This window comes from Lepisosteus oculatus, chromosome 10, assembly GCF_040954835.1.
Source record: "Lepisosteus oculatus isolate fLepOcu1 chromosome 10, fLepOcu1.hap2, whole genome shotgun sequence".
In the NCBI taxonomy this organism is placed as follows: domain Eukaryota; kingdom Metazoa; phylum Chordata; class Actinopteri; order Semionotiformes; family Lepisosteidae; genus Lepisosteus; species Lepisosteus oculatus.
The window spans coordinates 13,932,681-13,953,017 of record NC_090705.1 but is presented as its reverse complement, the minus strand read 5'-3'; the positions used below and the strand labels follow the sequence as shown (position 1 = coordinate 13,953,017).

General features: G+C 32.4%; 1 protein-coding gene across 4 annotated transcripts; it reads right to left on the bottom strand.

Moving 5' to 3' along the window:
* Nucleotides 1-471: 471 nt before the first annotated feature.
* Nucleotides 472-19,785, bottom strand: LOC107078629 (uncharacterized). Of its 4 annotated transcripts, XM_015357582.2 has the most exons (9): nt 19,700-19,746; nt 18,113-18,529; nt 16,302-16,357; nt 15,587-15,657; nt 14,168-14,277; nt 6,277-6,424; nt 5,906-6,013; nt 4,750-4,858; nt 472-865 (listed from the first exon to the last, which is right to left on the bottom strand). In XM_015357582.2, the coding sequence occupies exons 2-9, from the start codon at nt 18,280-18,282 to the stop codon at nt 567-569; spliced, it is 1,071 nt and encodes a 356-aa protein (XP_015213068.2). In that variant the 5' UTR covers nt 18,283-18,529; nt 19,700-19,746; the 3' UTR covers nt 472-566. The 4 variants fall into 4 exon arrangements, with proteins under 4 accessions (XP_015213068.2, XP_069051035.1, XP_015213070.2 ...); XM_069194934.1 differs by lacking the exon at nt 19,700-19,746 and having other exon boundaries at nt 6,277-6,301; nt 18,113-19,686; XM_015357584.2 differs by lacking the exon at nt 19,700-19,746 and having other exon boundaries at nt 16,308-16,357; nt 18,113-19,686.
* Nucleotides 19,786-20,337: the final 552 nt, after the last annotated feature.

Here is a 20,337-nt window from a genome sequence, read left to right as displayed (position 1 = left end):
CATAGTTATGAATAATTAAATCCAAAGGTATTACAATTTTTTCTATTGTTATTAAAACAATATTTTTTTATTATTGTGTTTAAAAAAATGTTCACAAATACAAATATTAATGTTGTAACAACTGAAATTATAATTTGTCAATGCTTTTAAAAATATATAAAAAAAACACATTTTTAAAAATATACACATTCTTTATGGAATTAAATTATAACTCAGTTATGTTTGTATGCCATTCTGTCTTAAAATGTGCAGGGATTATGTGGATTTATACAGTATACAATCTTATCTGAAAGCTTATGTCAAGATGTGCTTTTTTCTAAAGAAGATATAGTTCCTTCAGAATAATTAATTTATTGTTTAACACAAGTATGGTATCTGAAAAATAAAAAAAACTATTTAACCTTTAAAAACTTAAACATTTTAATTACAAAAAAGGGATGTCCCAAAGATATCAGAGACATTCAGAAATCATATGGTTTCACATTTATAATTACAAACTTCAGTTTTGTATAGCCAGAAATTCAATTATCAATAAGACAATTAGACTCCTTTTCTTCTTATAAGTATCAGTTGTCAGGTGTACTAGGCATCCTATGCAAAAATATTACTTTTCTGTAATGCTCGTCATCTTCTGATTCATATATTTCCTTTGCATTTTCTTTCAGCTCAAAATATTTGTCAGCTTTGAGGTTGGTCTTATTTTTTTTGTTCACACCTTCTTCCACTTGGAAATCTATGTTTGTCTTCTTTACCTTCAGAGAAGTGCTTTTTCTCTTTTCTCTTGTATGCAAAACAGTGTTTGAAGACTTGTCATTCATTTGCATTGAAAAGTCTTTCTGCCGCTTTCCATGTATTTCATGTAAAGCTAAAAAATAAAGAACAATGTTAAATATGCATTTATAAAATAATTGTTTTTTTACAATGATAACATATTGTCCATATTTAATGTTTTATGCATTCATAAATAGTTTGTGATTGTTTAGATGTAATACCATTGTGTTCAATATTCTAGTTAAACTGCTTAATGCACGCAAACACATGTTCCATAGAAAAATGAACTGCCTACTTCTAATTACAGTAGCTAGACCCTGTGATAATAAGTTTTTGGAAATATGGTAATTAGTTTCAATAAAGAATTAAAATATTACAAAATACAGTAACATAAGATCTTTTTTCTCCTAATTACCCTGTTTTCTCCTAATTACCTTGTTTTCTCCTAACCTATTAATGTTTTCTGCTTTAAAATAAATCCAGTACCATAGGGAATGCTCTTTTATCTAGTGTGTTGTTACTATACTTTTATAATTATTACTGTTTGCTGTACTTAACAGCAAAAACACTGTACTTTGTCAAAGAATGAAAAGCATCTTTTACCAGTGAGGAATATTTACAGTGTTCAAGTATAGTATTTAGTCTACCAGGTGCCAAGAATCCTGAACCAAAACTTTGAAACCTGAATCTATATATTTTTAATTCTATCCACCATCACCTTAGGGCTTATAATACTGTACCATTGAACACAGTGTTTTTCTACCTTCTTTCCAAAAGCAAACATTTCTCAGTCCAGTGTTGTAAACAATGAATACAAAAGAATGGAAGACATACAAATCTAATGTTCATTGTGCAAACAGTCTGGTAATCTCAAGAGGTATTCATCATTTTAAGACATGTTGCATGCTACACTAAAAAACAATTTTATCTTTTTAACAATTGAACATCTATTTATTTGATCACATTCAGCAAATATGTATAGATTGACCCTGAGAAATAATTTGAATTATTGGGAACCTGTGGCTGTACAAACAATGTATTGATAAATGTAACAAAGCAAGATAATAAAGTGCAAAAGGGCAACATTAGAAAACCTGTTGCTTTTCCCATTATGTGGGTTAAGAAAGCAAGCTTTTTAATCCTAAATTGATTTTTGCTGCAAAAGACCAGGGAATATAAATGTCTCATGACATAAATATAAACAAGCATCCTTAGATTTTAAAACAAATCCCTACATAATTAATCTGAACTGATGCTGAATTTTCAGGATAACATCATACAGGCAAATGTTTGATTATAAGCTCATGATCTCCATAATAGTAAAGTGTGAATATTAATTATATTGCTGTCTCTCTCATATATAATACACATGCAGTACACAGTTTATATAAAGTACTATAGTTAACCTGTTTTTGCAGGTTACCCCTGGGGCCTAACCCTTTTATAAATAATTAAAGGAAATAAAGTTACAGTACCTTTTGTTCCCAACAAATTGGTTTACTACGTATTATATCACTGCAGACAGCTTCATCCTACAGTATTTTACTCAATTTTAAAAAGAGAATTGTATAGTATACAGTATCTTTACCCTTCTATAGTAATGTAAAATAAATATTTACACCTTGTGTCTAAAAGTAGTCTTGTGTCTAAAACTTTACCAGAATTGTACCACTTGCTTTAATGGATGGAAGTGCTCAAAAGACTTAGACGTTAAAAGGATTCATTGCAATATCTTCCTTAAGAGGATGTCACAGCAGTTGTACAGTACAGTATGTCTCACAACAAATGTTGAAAGGAAATGCATTATTATTTTGGTTTACAGTAGTTTTTTTTATTTAAACTTGTTTTCAAATCACCACTGTTTAGGAGAGATTTTTTTTACAGTAATATTAAAGTAAAGAACACAAAGAGTGATACTAATTATGTAGCTTTTTGACAATTCTACACAGTGGTAAATGGAGAAAGCATAGCACATCATCTAATAAAATGCTTTGCATCAATGATCACACCAGGCATAACTAACAAACACGCAGTGTACTATTACCTATTTAGTTTCTTTTATTTTTACTTGGAGGCATATAGTGGAGGGTTATGGAATTTAAGAAGGGATTTAGGCAGATCGGAATTTTTAATCTAAATTAAATTAAATCATGGTACCAGAATCATAACCTTTTTCAAAGAGCCTTTAATTTCCACAGAAATGACAGGAATAGTTTAACATAGTTAACACACAGAGGTCAACTACATTTGTTGTCCTATTGGAGCACTGGATTAGGTTTCTGATCCAAATTTTATAATTTGTTCAGCAGTTATACCAACAACAATTCCAGCTAAATTCAAATTTTTAACTCCAGTTAACCTTACAAATGAAATAGTGTGTAAGAGTTGGCTTACACAAGGTTTAAAAGACTACATAAAACCCTCAATGTGCAACAGACATTAGGAGAGCTTGCAAAAATAGCTAAAATAACAATTGTGAAAGGAGTACTATACTGAGTAATCCAAGAAGACAAAAACAAGATAGACACATACTGGGTGTTAAGCCCAAAGCCCTGAATCAATTATAAGTAAACAATAAAAAATTTAGATTTTCAGTATTCCTGTGTCCTGAGATTTGTTTTCACCAGAGTGTTAAATATAAGGATTAATTACAGTAATAAGGCATTAAGGAATGAACCAGAAGTTAAAAGTTGCTACAATGTACCAGAAGTTAAAAGTTGCTACATCTGTTGTGCAAAAACACATCTCATATCAGTGGAATCAAATACTGTAGGTCAGAATAAAGGAAAAATGTATTGTATTTACTTGTTTAAGAATGAATATAAGTAAACAAAAACAGGCCTAACAAAAAAATATATATTCCTGGTATCTAAACTAGAAGTTGCAATCTTGTAACTCAGTATTATATTCAGGGCTACTTAATGCCATTTTCTGTCTGTGGCCAGGAATTTTCAAGCATTTGAGCACAGCAAGATCTGAAAGGACTTATAAGTTAAAAAGCTTTTTCTCAGCCTGCCACTCAACTCTAATATACACAGCTTACCTGATTCCTGTGAGTTCATAGTGCTATTATTAAGAGTGGCTGTCAGTCTACAGTCTGATGATCAGCTTTGTTGCATGCATTGTGGCCTTGCATTTTGATAAACAAGCAGCTGATTACATCACAATTGTGGAGGCTGTCTGTGTCTATCGTACAGTATGTCTGAGTCAAAGTGTTTATAGTGAAATGAGCTCATTCACATTGATTATTCCTAGGATATTGAAGGATGCCATAAACTAAGTTGGGAATTTTCTACACCTTTAACTTAGTCAAACAGGTTATACATGCTTTCCAAATATAAAAATGTACAGTACATACTGTACAGTACCAATAGGTTAGTATATTTTTTTTCATAAAAAGCTGAAATATATTGGAAATACAATTATCTGTTCTAAGAATGAAATACCCTTTTAACATATCCTGAAAGCTGTCAAGAAAATGTTTTGCTGTTTTTTTCATTAAATGCAACTGTTTCTAATTATGAACAATTTAAGACAAATAAAATATCAAAGCTATTTCATCCTAATCCTTTCAGCCTTTCAGAAGCCTGAACCATCATACAGAGACATCACCGCACGTTTAGATAGCTCTCGGTAAATGCATATTTAAATAAAAAATATCGGTTTTCTGCAGAAACAACAACAATCTTCCAGTAATGACATATAATGATGATAAGTACTGGTTTCTGCAGCAGGAGTTAAAATGCTCCAATTGAGCACTGTTTGTGTTTTTAACCTTTCATTTATTCTCTAGGAAATGACTGAAGTTTTTTATTAATTTTCTTGAAATAGGTGTTATAGAATTCTTTTTTAACTCTCTGTTCACTACTTATAAAAACCAACTACCACATGACTGTGACACTTCCAATCCTTACCCCAATCTCTATTTGACAGAAGTGCAGTTGTAAAGTCATAGATATCAGAATAAAAGACAGTTACCTGAGCTTTTAGATTTAACAACTGGATGATTCTGTTTTATCTGCAAATAAACTGCATGGTTAGAACCATTTATTTTGGGTGCCATGACATCTGTCTTGTATGTGCTCCTCTGAAAAATATATTTATGAAAACAAAAGATTGAATCCTTTGACAAACAAAACAGCATGAATTTTCTTTCCCTAGTTTAGTAGCCTTACCTTGTACCCGTGGCTTCTTTATATAAAGCTATTTTTAAGCTTCAAGGAAATATGAATTACAGAAACAACATTTTTTCTAACCTTGCAATTGATATTGGTTTATTCATCATGTATTGCTTCTATATTCAGGCACTTCCAATACCTATGCCTTTTGGTACACATAATGCTACTACATTTGTACTGTAGCTCATCTCCTAAATTCCTTTCTAGCTCAATAACATGAGATGGATAAAACATGACATGTACAGTAGTAGAAATAGATACATTATTCTGAGTATGGAAATTGATAGATGCATGACTTTGAACAGAGCACCAAATGTTTGCATACACAGTACCTGTAACCTAATACCCAGAAAACACTTTAGCGTTCAATCTACTATACTGATGTTTCATTTTGTATTTCTATAGGCTGAGGGCTTAAGGAAGTATCTTTTCTTCACTTATTATAAATATTCACCACCATTTTATGATCAAATTATAAGTATGTGTAGTATTGAAGTCTTTGACAAAATACGTTTATTCTATGAAAGTGGCATACAGTATATGAAACACAATTGGTTTTGATTGTACTGTATGTTTTCATTTTCAGTTTGGTTTTCAGCTAGAGCAGTAGCTACTTTAAAAATAACTTGTCATGCTTGATTCTGTAATTCTCTGTACAATCATTTAAAATACTCCCAAGGCATGCCTTATAGACAGCTTAGAAGAGCCCTAATCTAGTTATTTGTATAGGTCACCTTTTACCACCTATTATTTAAAGATTAGGTACACTTGTTTAAGCAATTGGTCAATTAAGCAAGACTCTTGTCTTTGAAATCTGAAGGATATTGATTATTTATATTTCAAATGATCATAAGATAATTTAATTTAATAAGTACACTATTTATTTAATTGATTAAATATTAAATTGTTCTAGGCCTTTAAAAATGGCTGATAATAAAGATGAAATTTGTTATTACCTGTTTTCTAACTTCAGTTGTTTTGGGAACATCTGATAACATCTGGGATTTCCACCTAACACAGTTCTTGTGTGGAGTACGGGCATGAACCCTAGAGCTATCTTTTCTCTAAATGACAAAACATTTTATTATTGGTTAATTAATAAATTTTCAGTACATGTAAATGATAGCCTAGGCATTGCATTAGCAATATTTATCAATAGCTTACTACTAATCTTTTCATTTTTAAAATGAAGAAATGGCTTTTACAAAAGAGTAAATCATATTTTGACAGGTAACAAAATTGTCTGAATAAAAAAAACACTTCATCTAAACTAGACTTCAAACATTATGTATTTTCTGTAAAATGGAAATTAACTGAGTAAATTTACCAGATTTAAAGCGTAGGGTCCATGTCTGGAAGGTGCAGAAAAAGAATGACGGAAAGAATCAGATAACCTATTTTTCTTCACCATCACATCAGCAGTTCTTGCTGAAAGCTCAGTAACAGAAAGTGGGTGTTCATTCCGGCAGACCTTCCTTTAAATGTGGAAAATATATTAAAGTATATGAATATACACTGTATATATATGTCAATTAAACATAATTAAATATTTCTTAGCCTTAAATGTTCAAATGTATTTATGCCCTGTTAATATGCTTAAAATAAATGCTAGAACTTTAATCTTGTTTAATCTTGTAATGTTTTTATAATATAATAATTTCTGTAGTTTTGAAAATCAACAGAATACTTATAGAAAAGCACCTTGATGGTAACTAGTAATTAATGGAGACTGAACACCAAGTCACCAAGCTGAAGCCAGACATCTACCTCAATAACTGCAATAAAATAAACCATTTGACATTCAACAATCATTTGTGCTGTCTATCATAAACACATACAAGGATAATTGGATGGTTGCTACCCACTTAAGAAGAGGAAGTAAGGAAGTTTTACCAAACACTCAGCCAGAAAAATGGTTTGGTAAACTAACCTACACCAGAGGGCAAGCATTGAGAATCTTCAAAAAAACATCATCAGGATACAATGTATCCTAGACTACCATCTGATATTCACCTCATGAATCTGTTGTCTTTGGCATAGTTCAATGGCAACAGAAAAATACCTGAATCTGCCAAATAGCAACAAATATCTTCCACATCAAAGGGGCCCACATTATGTAGTACAGCACAAAACAAATTGAGTTTCTGGACAGTCTTATCAATATCAGGATTAACACAGAGTTGAAACATGAGACAAATGTCCTGTGGGATAAACCACAAATGGATTTGTTTACAGTGCTATTTAACATTCTAAGGTTCTGGTGTCCTGATTGGAACTAGAAGATACATTAATTCAAAAATATATCAGGGTATTTTAGACAATTAAAGGATCCTGTTTTTTCAAGCTTGGTAGCAAATGAACTATGTAACTATCTACTGTACCCTCAACAAACCTTAATGATCAAAACAAAGCTTATAAAAACCTAGTGCTCTTAATTGGTCATCAGAAACGCTAGTAGCGCATATACAGTACATGTATAGTAGAAGTCAAAGAAAGAGCACTTGGAGGAGTGGTCAAATATAATTAATGATTAGTTTAAGAATGTATTAAAAGACTACAGAAGTGTTATACTTGGCACTATAAATGCCAAAGGTTAGGTCACAAAATACTAATTGACCCTTTGGCCTAAGAGAGACATTTTCTCTAGAGGGCAGCAGCTGTTACTTTGTGTTTGTTGCAATTGAGAACAGGTTTAGTATTGTGCTGCGGACTAAGCACAGCAGCAAAGTTTGTTGCAATTGGTCTAAAGGTGGAACACAAGTTTAAACCGCAGCTGTGTACTAAGCACGGGTTGAACTCCTGTTAGTACGGTACTTTCAGTTTGTTGCAATTGACCCACAATGGCAGCAAAGGGAAAATGTACACAACGCTAGTGTGGATACAGGTCTTGAGAAGAAAACAGGGGTAAACATCAACCAACCAAGTACAATTTCTTTAAAAAAAACACTATTTACATAGCTAAGGTTAGCTAGCACTCAGCCTGTGGGCCCTAAGACCATCTCCCGACAGTGTTTCCCAGCCTGCACCATGGTGCATACTAATTATCCGGGTATGCTTCCTCCAAGACACCAGGCAAGGGCTCTAAAATAATAAATAAATACTACAGTAAATTAAGGACTTTACCTTGAAAAAAAGTACACTACCTGAAATTTTATCACCATCACGCCTCTTAAGATTCTTGTCCAATCATGTTTACAGCAATGCAGAAGACTTAGTGAAAATAGCACAAAAATTGAGGAGCTGCTCCCAATTAGCACTTCCAAAACAAAGCACGTGGGACAACTGAGCATCATGTATATTACTCCGCGGACCGCCGCGTTCAGTTGTGTTAATCCACCATGCAAAACGAAAACATGTCGGGGATGAAATCTTGTATAAGTCAACATAAGTTTCGCATTATACAGACATCTGTCAACTATTTACCAATCGTGTATGAGCCAATTCACGTTTTGGAAACTCGTGTAATAGCAGAGATCAGTGTAGTGATCTATTATTCTTTTAGTGGTCTTTTAAACTTCATTGGTATGAAAGAAAACAAAACCGCAGTAGCACCTATAAAGAGATGAGCATCCACACATACAGAACCTCTAATTTTAAAGGTTTATTTTCCCAAACTGAAAAAAAAACATGAGAAATGAGATGACGCTGAGATTTTGTTTTCCTGATATCCTAATTTGGTGACAAAGAACAAGAGAACAGGTGAAACAGCCTGTAGCAGTGAATGAACTCAGAGCAGCTTACAAAGGACCAGAGGTTTCATTCTAACATTACTGTATATTAACTGATAATTTATAAGAGAACAAATATTTTACAACTTGTTCCCACTGTAAACATTTAGTGTTTATTCAAATGCAAATTAACCTTGTGTTAATTTTGTGGGGATGGGGGACGATTTGGATAGGCATCATGGTAGAAAGAAAGCACATCTGTGTGAAACACTAGATAATTTCTGAAATTCAGGAAAAAATATCCTGAAGGTTTATAATTAAAAGCTAAAATGTTTATCTATTTTTGTGTGTGTAGCTGCCCTTTTTTTTCTTTACTTGGAGTAATTGGGTAAGTGGAGTAGAGGCAGGTATTGGAACAGATTGATCACTCATTGACGTTGTATGAGCTTAGAACCTCCAATTCCCACAAAACACACTGGGCAACTTCCTGGCATCTACTGAGAAAAAAAATAAAAGTTTAAAAGTATAGAAGACACTGGTGAATTAAAGCAAGTCAAAATCAGCATTGCATATCATGTTAAAAATGTCTCATATTGTACATTTTGATGCTTGGGACTAGACAAGATCAGAATCACTTACTGTATAGAAATGTATCCAATTCATTTATGATTTTAGTCAAAGTGAATAAAAATACCACCAAACCTACTCAGAAGCAGAAATAGTCCTGTAACTCCAACACAGTAGAGTATGTGAACATTTCATCAAAAGAAAATGTCATATTCTGTGTGATTTTGGAGATTGACGTTATTTTTTACAAAACACGTTAACAAGACTTAACCATTTTTCTGGACACATAGATTTACAACACTTAACACCCAAATTTAGAGCAATGAGGCTGGAGTCTTAAATTTCAATAAAGCATCTTATTTTAATGACAGTCATACTACTATATCAGTGAGGTGTTTTCTCCTTGGTTGATATGTGTTACTGTGTGCATTTCCAAATCCATTAATGAAACAATCTACAGTTTCTCGTTCTTTTTTTGCCTTTTCCACAAACTTAACTTCATGCAGGTGAAAAAACCTAAAATGTTTTGATCAATTGTTGTGAATACGGGCGCAAGACGTTAACTGTTGGCTCCTGTACAGAGTGAGTTGTTATGAACACGTGGGTGTGTGGATCACAATACCAACATGACCCTGTATTGGATAAAGCAATTAGAAAATGGATGGATGGCTTATTAGAGACACCTTGCGCTTCAGCTAGTCAATTTTTGACAGAAATATTTTGTTTGTATTTGCAGACATGAGCAGGAACAGGAAGTGTAGCAGTTGGGACACGGCCTCAGTGGTCTATTGTCACTGGCGCACGTGCAGAAGGAATTCACAAGGGACCCCCCATTTGAAAGGTTTTTATTTTTACTAATAATTTAATATTATTATACTAATATTATCATACTAATATTATCTTATACAATTAATAAAAATGTTAATATAGTATACAAATTTTATTTGTATTATCGGAGACAGATTATCCCCACAGACAGGCACATTGGCCAGGATTTGAACCCTGGTGTTTCATGTGACATTCATCCACTAAACAGCCAATGCTTCACACTGACAAGGTTAAAATATGTGACTGTACTTCTCCGAGTCATTCAGAACTCCTAACCTCTTTTGCTTTTAAATGCAATATTTTTTTAAAGTCACTATGTATATTTTGCCATTTAAAAGAATGATCTTTTCTAATGACTATTTACACACAAATTCCATTAATTGTGTATACTTTATTAATAAAAAAAATTATGTTAGTGTTACTGTACAGTATGACTATCTCAGAAAAGCACTAATGGTTTAATACTTTACTGTACAGTATGTTAGACACATGGCACGTTAAGCATTCACTGCGCCTCCTGGCGGTTTTACAAAGCAGTGCAGTTCTGCATCAGATTATTGGAAAAATAAAAAGGTGTTGGGCGTCACCTTGCAGTGTAACGTTGCATGTTCTTTAAGTCATTCCACATTAAACCTTGAGCATTCTGACTAGCATTTCATTTTGTGTATAAGTGAGCATGTCTGGGAGAAATCATATTTACATTTTATTATTATTATTATTATTATTATTACTATTATTATTATTGCAGGATTAACACAAATATATTTGCCTTAGACTAACAAAAAGTTTAAAAAAATGAAATAGATAACATGTCCAAGAACATGTTCCTTCATAGAAGAAAGAACAATCTATTCAAAATGTAACAGTTTATTTATTATTCTATTCTTCTTACTGTATGTCTGTGGTTTTATGAATGCCAGAACTGTACACTAAATATCTCCACTAAACACAGAAGGATCATAACGGTGCTCAGTAATTCTCAGTCAAATTGGTCATCATGTTTAGGCAACTCTAGAGTTGTTCAATAAGTGTTACCAATATTTTACCATTACATCTCATTCTGGCAATAATAAAGCTAAAGAAGGCAATGGCAGGGCTTTTTCCTCTGAATTTTGAAATATCAAAGTGCAAAACAGACTTACTATTCCATGTTATGATGACCTTTTCTTTCAGAACAGATGCATTTGTCAGAAAACCTGTAATACAAGATGTCTATTCTGTTTACTTGTCAGATGTGAATGTTGTTTCAGTCATTGATATGCAGCAAAAAGAAATAAATGGATTTGCACTTAAAGATCATTGTGGCATAACAAACATGTGGTTAGTGGTGGTTTCTAAATCATTGCATAGCAGAGATTAGAAACATTGATTTACCTACCACACAACAAGGAAATGACCCAAGTTGTCACATTTGGCATTTATTTTAAATACATCAAACAGTACTAAGAAAATTGAAATCAAGTCTTGTGACAGTACAATTCCAAAGTTTGTGTATTTAACATTTAACATTTTACCTTTTACAATAGGGCACTGACAAAAGTACACTCATCTTTCCAGTGCAAAATGTTTTTTTTATTATTTGGATTTAAGTAGCAAGATTAGTAAGAAGTTAATGCATGAAATCTTTATTAATACATTCTCTTCTGGAATAACCAGTTAAATAGATTAATTTAATCAAATAAACAGAGAGCATTACTTTTTTACTCCTACTTTCAAATCGCTAGATATTAAACGACTTTATAGGCTTGTCACTGCATTACATTCCAACCTTAGCTGGTTTCATACAGTGAACCCACCGAGCTTTTCAGACTGATTTTATTAAATAAACAAAAGAGCTAAATCTAGTATTAACTTGTGCCTGTTCAAAGACAGTTTTACAATATGTGAAATCAAACTCCTCAATCCTTGTGGGGCTAAAGCAGCATTGCAATGCCACAGCAATATCCTGGCTACAAAGTTTGGATTTAACTATAAGGCCTGAACTCTGGGTGGTATTTAATTCAGGAGATGCTTAAGAGACTGTAAATTAATTAAATAGCATGAAAATTAGCTCACGTCTACGTATTACAATTTCCACATAACGGTAAATGAAGAGTATAACTATGAAGCAATGTGTATATGAAATTACCATATCATACAAAATGTTTAAAATTGGCAGTGATAACTTTAAATCATTTGCAACAGCTGCAAAAACACTTCTTAATTTGTTAAGTGTGTAATTTGTAATGCTTCTACCATTTTAAAAGGCAAATTAGATTTATTCTTTAAAACAAAGTCATGGTGCACATTCAGGTATATTGAACACCTGAAACTTAAACAACATTTGAAAAGAGTCTTTTTAAAGCACTGTCTCAAATGCACTTCAGTAACCCAAAACATCCTCTGATATAAAGCCTAAACCATTTAGGGGTATAATTCCAAGAGGCTGAGATTACAGAATGGGGATTTAGCTCAGAGCATATTTAGATTTCATAAAGAATCAGTCTGAATACTTGTATTTTTTTAAAACATCACATCCGTATGTGATAAAAATGGACTAAATGTAACAACAATAACTAAAAATATTGATTACATACTTCCATTCTATATTCTCCAGGTTTGTAATTCTGACTCCAACTTTTATATTAGTTTTAAAAAGCTGTAACAATTTTGCTTCCAACAAAACTAATTTTGCTCAGCTGTAAAAATAAGTACTTAAGAGGCCATTTAATCAATGGAAAAGGAAAGATAGCAGGTGAATTGCAAGGAGTAATTGGCTTGTTCTTTTCAAGATAGGTAGCATGAGTCTGAATCGACACATTTCATTATGAGACCAGGAAAATATGGAACACCAGAGAATGCCATAAAGAGTATACCATTACAAATGTAACAGTTCAAAGTGGATTTAAAATTGACACCTGAGCACACTTAGCAAATATATACAGTATAAGTACACACAAATATTTAGTTTAAAAAGCTAGATCATTTTTACAATTTTTTTACATTAATGTGGTGATTTCTGCTTTTTTTCTCACCTTTTTATGTCATTTGTCATCCATCTCTTCAATCAGCTATACGCATACTGTATATAAACTTTAAAATGTATCTGTAAAGCCCCAATATATAAGAACTAGTGTTCCAAAAGGAAAAAGCTTATCCAAAATATAGTGTGTTTTTCTAATAAGCTTTTTTTAAAGCTAAAATAGTTCCTTTATAACTTTAGCAACTTAAATAAGATTAAATGGTTTGAGTAAGTTTTAGTAAGTACAGAAAGTACTAACCTATTCAACATCAAAACTTGGTTGAATTTTAAACAAACAAATCACAGTTATTTGTATTTCTAGTCCATTTCAAAATTCACAGAGGAATAGCCGAGACAAAACTACTGAAACTATATGGTGTTTTAAATCCAGTGGGCACCAATTAAGCTATTAAAATTAACTTATATTAATAACTCCAGAAAACCCCATTTCTTCCAAGGTGAGTTTTATTTTGTTACCGAACCTCTTCATTCTTTTTCATGGAAATTCAAATATCTCAATTTAAAAGTTAAATATCTTGAGTCATCAGACTATGAGATTTGATCAAAGTTTCTTCATGAACATTTTGACGCACTACACCTTACAGTAGTTTTCTATATACAGTAAGTTAATGGAATGACTTTTATTTTTATCTTTTATCCCCCTGGTCCCATGTGGGACATACTAGTACGGTTGTAACAATATTTTGCCATTGACCCCTATGTTGTGCACAACTTGTACAGTATCTCACCCCATGTAAACCTCAGTGCTTCCAGTTAAATTATTACAGTTCATGTTGTTTTTGGCATTCCCAGATTGTTTCCATCTTGGCTAATGTTCTTGTTTTAATAAAACATATCCAAACATATTCAAGTTCTAAAATTTCTCAATTGTCACTGTAATGTTATTCTAACATTTTTTACTGTGACTTTTGCACTTTGTGTTGTCTTTGTGTTTCTCTATATCTACAGTATATCTATAATATCTTTGTGTTGCACAATCTGGAAATAATGTCTACAATAAAATTCAAGGTTGTGTTACTGGCATAATTTTTCAAGATTGAATTGAATAAATAAATTTAAAGATGCAAAAGATCTAAGGTTGTGTATAACATAGGAGAAATTACTTTAAAAACATTGTTTTACTCTGTCTATACCTTTCCTCTAGCTTCAGTGTTGACAGGTGTTGAACCAGGTCTTGCACCTTTGAATCTTCCTTTCTCAATGCCTGTGTTGTCAGGGATGCCCAATTATGTAGCACTTTGGGCTCCAGAAGAACAGAAAGTAAAAGCAGTCATTACTATAACCAATAAACAACAGCAATTATATATAATTTCATGTCTTGTGACAAAAGTAGAGCCTAAAAGCATACACTGAAAAGTAGGAAGATCTTTTTTAAAGCAAGCAATGATTCTTTCTTGTAAGGATGTTCCATGTTACGATATTTATTGCTCATAAAATATGTGATTCTTTAAATATTTTGTAAATAATGCAAACTCCAGAGAGTGGTTTTGAAGTGTACTGTAGGTACAGCTTTGTACCAAACTATGCTAGTTCCTTCACAACTTTAGTCACAACTAAATGTATATACATCAACATAATTCAAAAGATTAGGGCATATAGTCTTCATTTGACCTATTATGAAAGGTCTCTTTCACTATCTTGTCTTAGACTATTATTTACCATGATAGGTAGGAAATACATATACTGAAAGAATTACTCAAGCTATCTGTAGTAAAGTGTACTGGTGTGGTAAATTAATGTTATACTTTATAGGTCTAATCTCAGCATCTGGGGATTCACAATGCGCTTTTCTTGTTCTAAAGCACTAACTGGTAAGATGCTGTTTTAGTGACAGGTTATACATGATGTCCTTTGGGACTTGAAATCTGGTGCTTACAAGAGTCAGTGTCCTGCCATTTTGCTTGGAAAATAACATTCACAGAACAAACAAATTACCTTTGAAATTAAAAATAATTTTAAATTGGAATTTTGTACTTGCATCAGAGAGACAATGTCTGAATCATACAGTACCATTAAAAAGCCCATGAGACTGTTGAATGGCTTAACCAATAGCTTACCCTAAAATGCCATAATCTGCCATAAGGTATAAATTAACTTTACCTTCATAATTGCTATTCACAAAAGGTTAGGCTTTGTACAAAATGGGGAGCAGAAAACGAACGAAAGTATTCCTTAAGATGTTATATTTTCACATATTTAAACATAAGAGACCTCCACCTAGTCCTAATAGTAGATAGAACTATCTGCATTTGACTAAGAAAACACAAAAAGTCTGCTCTATTATTATTTATTTAAAAAATCAGTCTGCATGCAATATAACAACATTGCTGAGTGGCATAGGTTTTCAAAGCAGAACCTGAATGAAAAACAAGACTTCTGGAACAATGTGCTTGGGACAAATGAGCCAAAAGTGGAGTTGTTTGGCCTTTGACCAGAAGAACCTCACATCAACCATCAAACATGGTGTTAGTTGGGTAATGGTTTGGGCTTGCTTTGCTACCTTAGGCCCTGGATGCCGTGCTATTATTGAATCTACTGAAGGAGTCCAGTACCTGTATTAGTACACACAAATATTTTCTCTTGCTTTCATCTTCTTCAACTGTCACATTAGTTGGTGCCGCACCTATAGATAAGGAATGAATTTGAAAGAAAGTGCAATCTTACAAAATCATCTTAGAAAGTCCTAATGCTATTGGAAATACTCTGTGGTTTTCAAGTCAGCACTCTTTCTGACTTATCCACCACCCTAACATCATTTATAAATTCTTCAGAATTCACATACCCATTCACTAAAAGTCCAGATATGTAAATAAACACTTATTACCTTGTTGAGAAGTAAAAGGACCAATTCTGTAAATTGGCAATTCTAAAAAAAGCTTTCAAACTTACAGATTTAGACCTTTTAAAATTATGTCTAATATGTGTATTGTCACAGAATGTATATTGAATATCAGCACTGGCTGTTATTCTTTATGTATTTGTGAGAAGGAAGAAGTGATATATTCATAAAACATTATACAGTACTTCTTCCCAGTTCTTCAGAGACACAAGTAAACTACATTTCTGCTTCCAATGACAACATAAACTAGGATACTTAGTGACTGGACAGTACCGCACAGTTTCCAATAAGTCAAGAAAGCCCTGTTCTATTTATTCTACAGGTTTAGATATAACCCTATTTATTGTGAGATGTCTGTTTATTATGTGTATAGACTTCTTTACTAGATAATATTTTTCTTTTGTCATTTAACTCTAAATTATACTCACAATTACCTATTATTCTACCAACATGTGCAGCAGCAACACCATCTCCCCACCAAGCCCTAGAACATGATATAAAACTATATTACTTTCTGGTTAGGAAAATTCAAGGTTTTTATCATAATATTCTCTGCCATAAGAAACGATATCTGTTCTAGTTGCCAGATCAAAGTGTAACCTGTTCTGTTCTTAGGCTGCATATACTGTAGTATGCTATAGGGCACACAATTTAAGATGCTTTAAGAATTTAAGGTGTTTCATGTTTTAGTATTGTAAATTGTATTTCAGAGTTTGTTCTATAAAGTTTCTTTCTGTAAGATAATATAACCCACTTTACTGATTGACACAAAATTGTCAATATTGTCTGTCTGGGTGACCAGACACACAATAATCATTTGCAACTAATTCATAAAACCTGCATCACCTGCATCTTTATGTTTTTCATCCTGCATTTTATTGTGCCCTCTAGTGGAAAGCACAAATAATATCACTTGCATAGATGACAAAATAGAAACGTTTCATTCGAAAAGTTAATAAAATTACCGCTCACGAGCATTCAAAGAGACAATGAAACAGAATTCATGCTTAACCCTTGATACCCAAGGAAAACAATGATTTGCATGGAGTGGAATTCAATCCTGCCTGTAATTTAAATAATCAGGAAACCAAGGTGCAGTTCCACCTCCTGCATTAAAATGGACCCATCCAACACTGTTAAAAAACATAACCTTTAGAAGTCAGAATGTCTGATTTTTAATGCTTTTTCCCCAAAAGTGTGACTATTATTCAGTTGTGTTTGGTATGTTTAATTTAACTTGTGTGAGGATTTTTCTTTTTCACCATTAATGGATTATGTAGTTCAGGTGGGTAGCTGCGTCAGCATTCGTAGGCTGCAAAGGAACAAGTAATAGGTTTATTCCATGCTGAAAAAAAGAAGCATGGAATAAATCTATTACTTGTTCCTTTAATGGATTATTGTATCTTTTGAGTTTTCACTAAACTTACATATGTCCAGTATTTGAATGTAATAGATCTAGATAAGATTTTTGTGGGGGGTGAGACCTTCTTAGTAAGTGAATTTTGTACTAAAATACTCCTTTTACACTGTTGTATACTATATATGTCTTATTGAATAGGTTTATTAAAATCAACTTCTATAATATTTAAACTGAGACTTAATGGTCAGCTGTCTATCTTGTATGATTTTCTTTCAGTCCACTGATTTCAAGGTATATAGACCATAGCCTGGTGTAAACTTTCTGAAAGCAAAATCCCCACATTGTATAGTCATAAAATACAACACTGATGGGAGAGTACAATATGTCTTCCACAGCATCCTCTCCCTTCTGTAGCATTTAACAGGAGCATTCATGAGGTTGATGTGATATTACGATAGCCTTGCTGATCTTCTGTTTCACTTTTAGCTTACTGTAATATGTGAATATACAGTATTCCTCCATACGTAAATGACAAAATTATTGAATCAAGACAAAGAAAAAATGTAATTATTATTAAAAAGTAATTAACCCAATTTTTAAAACAGGAAATGTACTCTACATCTTTAAATATTATGGAAAAGTCTCATATTTCACTCAGCAATATGGAGTAAGGGTTAGGCTTTTGACTAGTGAAGGATTAAAAGTTAACATGCAGGGTTAGGATATATTTGTTGTACTGTACATGCTTTAATAACATACCAATCTGTACACACTGATACAAAAGTTGAAGAGAAATCAAATAACATAATTCATAGGCTGGTCTAAAAAAACATAAGAAAATGACTCAAAATGAATCACTCAAATTATTACATTACCTACTTTCTCACTAGCCTTTTAAGAGAGGCAAGCTGGCTTCTGACATAGTGGGTTTCTGCTTTGCTGTTCTGTAGTGCTTTGTGGAGTCTCACCACATTTGGTGTCAGATCCATTACCTGTAACTTGCAGTACTCACTGACTTGCTCGATAGAACTCAAATGACTTGTACACATTTTCTAAATAAAAACGGAAGTTAAATATTTTTTCTATAATGAACACCATAGCTTTAATCAGCAATCACGTCCTTTATAGTAGTTTTGGAAAATAGGACAAAGGACAGCATTATGATGGTGTTACCCATTTGCAACAGTGACTTCATATAAATATGGTAGCATTACTTACTGAACTGTATGGCTCTATCTCTATCTGTTGCTTTAGCGACAAGTATAATTACTTCTCCTTGTGTTTGGACTGGGGCTCCTACCCCTCAGTTATCAATTGTTTTGAAACAAAGAAAAAAGGATGAGAAGTAAGCACCCAAAGAGTCAACACAATAGTCAAAATGTGACCATAGCTCGCTATTATGTATAAGATAACTTTATTTGTCCCTAGGAGTGTGATTATTTTGTACTGACACTATGGATTGTCTAACTGCACTAATAAAATGGGATTCTAATTTTTAAAAACATGTACATGTATATATTACTGTATACATTTTTTTATTTAAATACATGTCCAGCTTTCCAAAATATTACACTCTAAATAACTGTCCCAATTAATGTAAGATTAATATATTTTTTTATGAATTATACAATTTAAAAGGTCATAATACTTCAAATATGTTCTTAATACTTAAAGCAATTAAAAGCAGTTAGGGGAAGGCATACGTAATACAATAACTAATGTTTTACCTTTAATTTTGGTCGGTGAAGCTAGGAATACAGAATGATAGCAAGACACACTTGAAGTAGTCTTGGTACTGTATATTTATGGTAATATGTACTGCAAAGAGGAAATTATTTTTATCAAAGTACTTCATTTTCTGAACTAAAATAGTAAAATAGCCAATTTTGAAATCTATGATAAAACACCGAAGCCATGCAGCAGATACTGTAATTACAAGTAATGACAAGTGTTTTAATACATGGGTTACGTAATTTCCAACTTTAAATAATTTGAGTGTTGTTTGGATATTGACACCGGTTACATGTTATGCAAATGAGACAGATGCTTTCTATTGAATTTATACTACAACCTCTGCTTTGTTTACTGCCGTGTGGCTTTGTGATTAAATATATCATGGTCGGAAAGATACATTGTAAAATATAGAAAATATTTTGATTTTGGAAATGATTGGGAAAGTTGCTCTGTGCAAACACTACTCCCTGTGTTTACTTAAAGATTGGTGCAATAATATAGACGTTTGGTGCACGTTGTTAAGACTTCTTTACGCTCTTTGTTTACCACGACTTTTTACTGGTTAAATTATACTATGCTTGCACCTTTCGTGAGTATTTAACGTTTCTTATTTAAATATACAATATAGACGCTACGAATTCTCGCCAAATTAGTTCGTGAACAGATATGATCCTTCTTTCTGTTTATGTCCCAATAATGTACTTGTAACACTCCAGAAATCCGCTTACTTACCCTCAATCATGAATACAAGGATTTTTTTTCTTAAATGACGTACTGTATGAGGTCCCGCATTTTCATGTTGTGATCTTATAAGTGTCATGTCACGTGCTTCGTAACTATGGTTGCCAGGTTAAAACGTTTTATATGGTTGGAATGTTAAGTAATTTGGTTGTGTGAGTGAAGGAGTGGGAGGATTTACAGTACACGGAACCAGCTTTTGTTTTCCTTGTTTTTTCAATCTGTTTTAAAGTAATTTATGCACATAAAGAATCGTTTTATTTCCTTATAATTTTGACAGCTCTTCCCATTTGCAATGTTACAACAATGAACTCTTGTTCCAGACTTTTCTCTTTTGAGTACACATTTTTAATTCTGGCCATAATTTCTAGTTGTATTGGGGAAGAAACCTTTAATTTCATCACTTACATTGTACCAGTTACAGTATATGTTTAATGACTACATGGCACAATGGAAAAAAAAAACGACTTTTTTTTAATTTGCCATTAAAAGTTGCTGTAACACATAGAAAAATGTGTATTCTCAAACTTGAAGTTACACTGAAGAGTAGTAATGTAAGACAATTTGTACTGTAAATAATAAGTACTTTGTACAGTATATGAAACAACACATGACTCACAAAAGCTATCTGA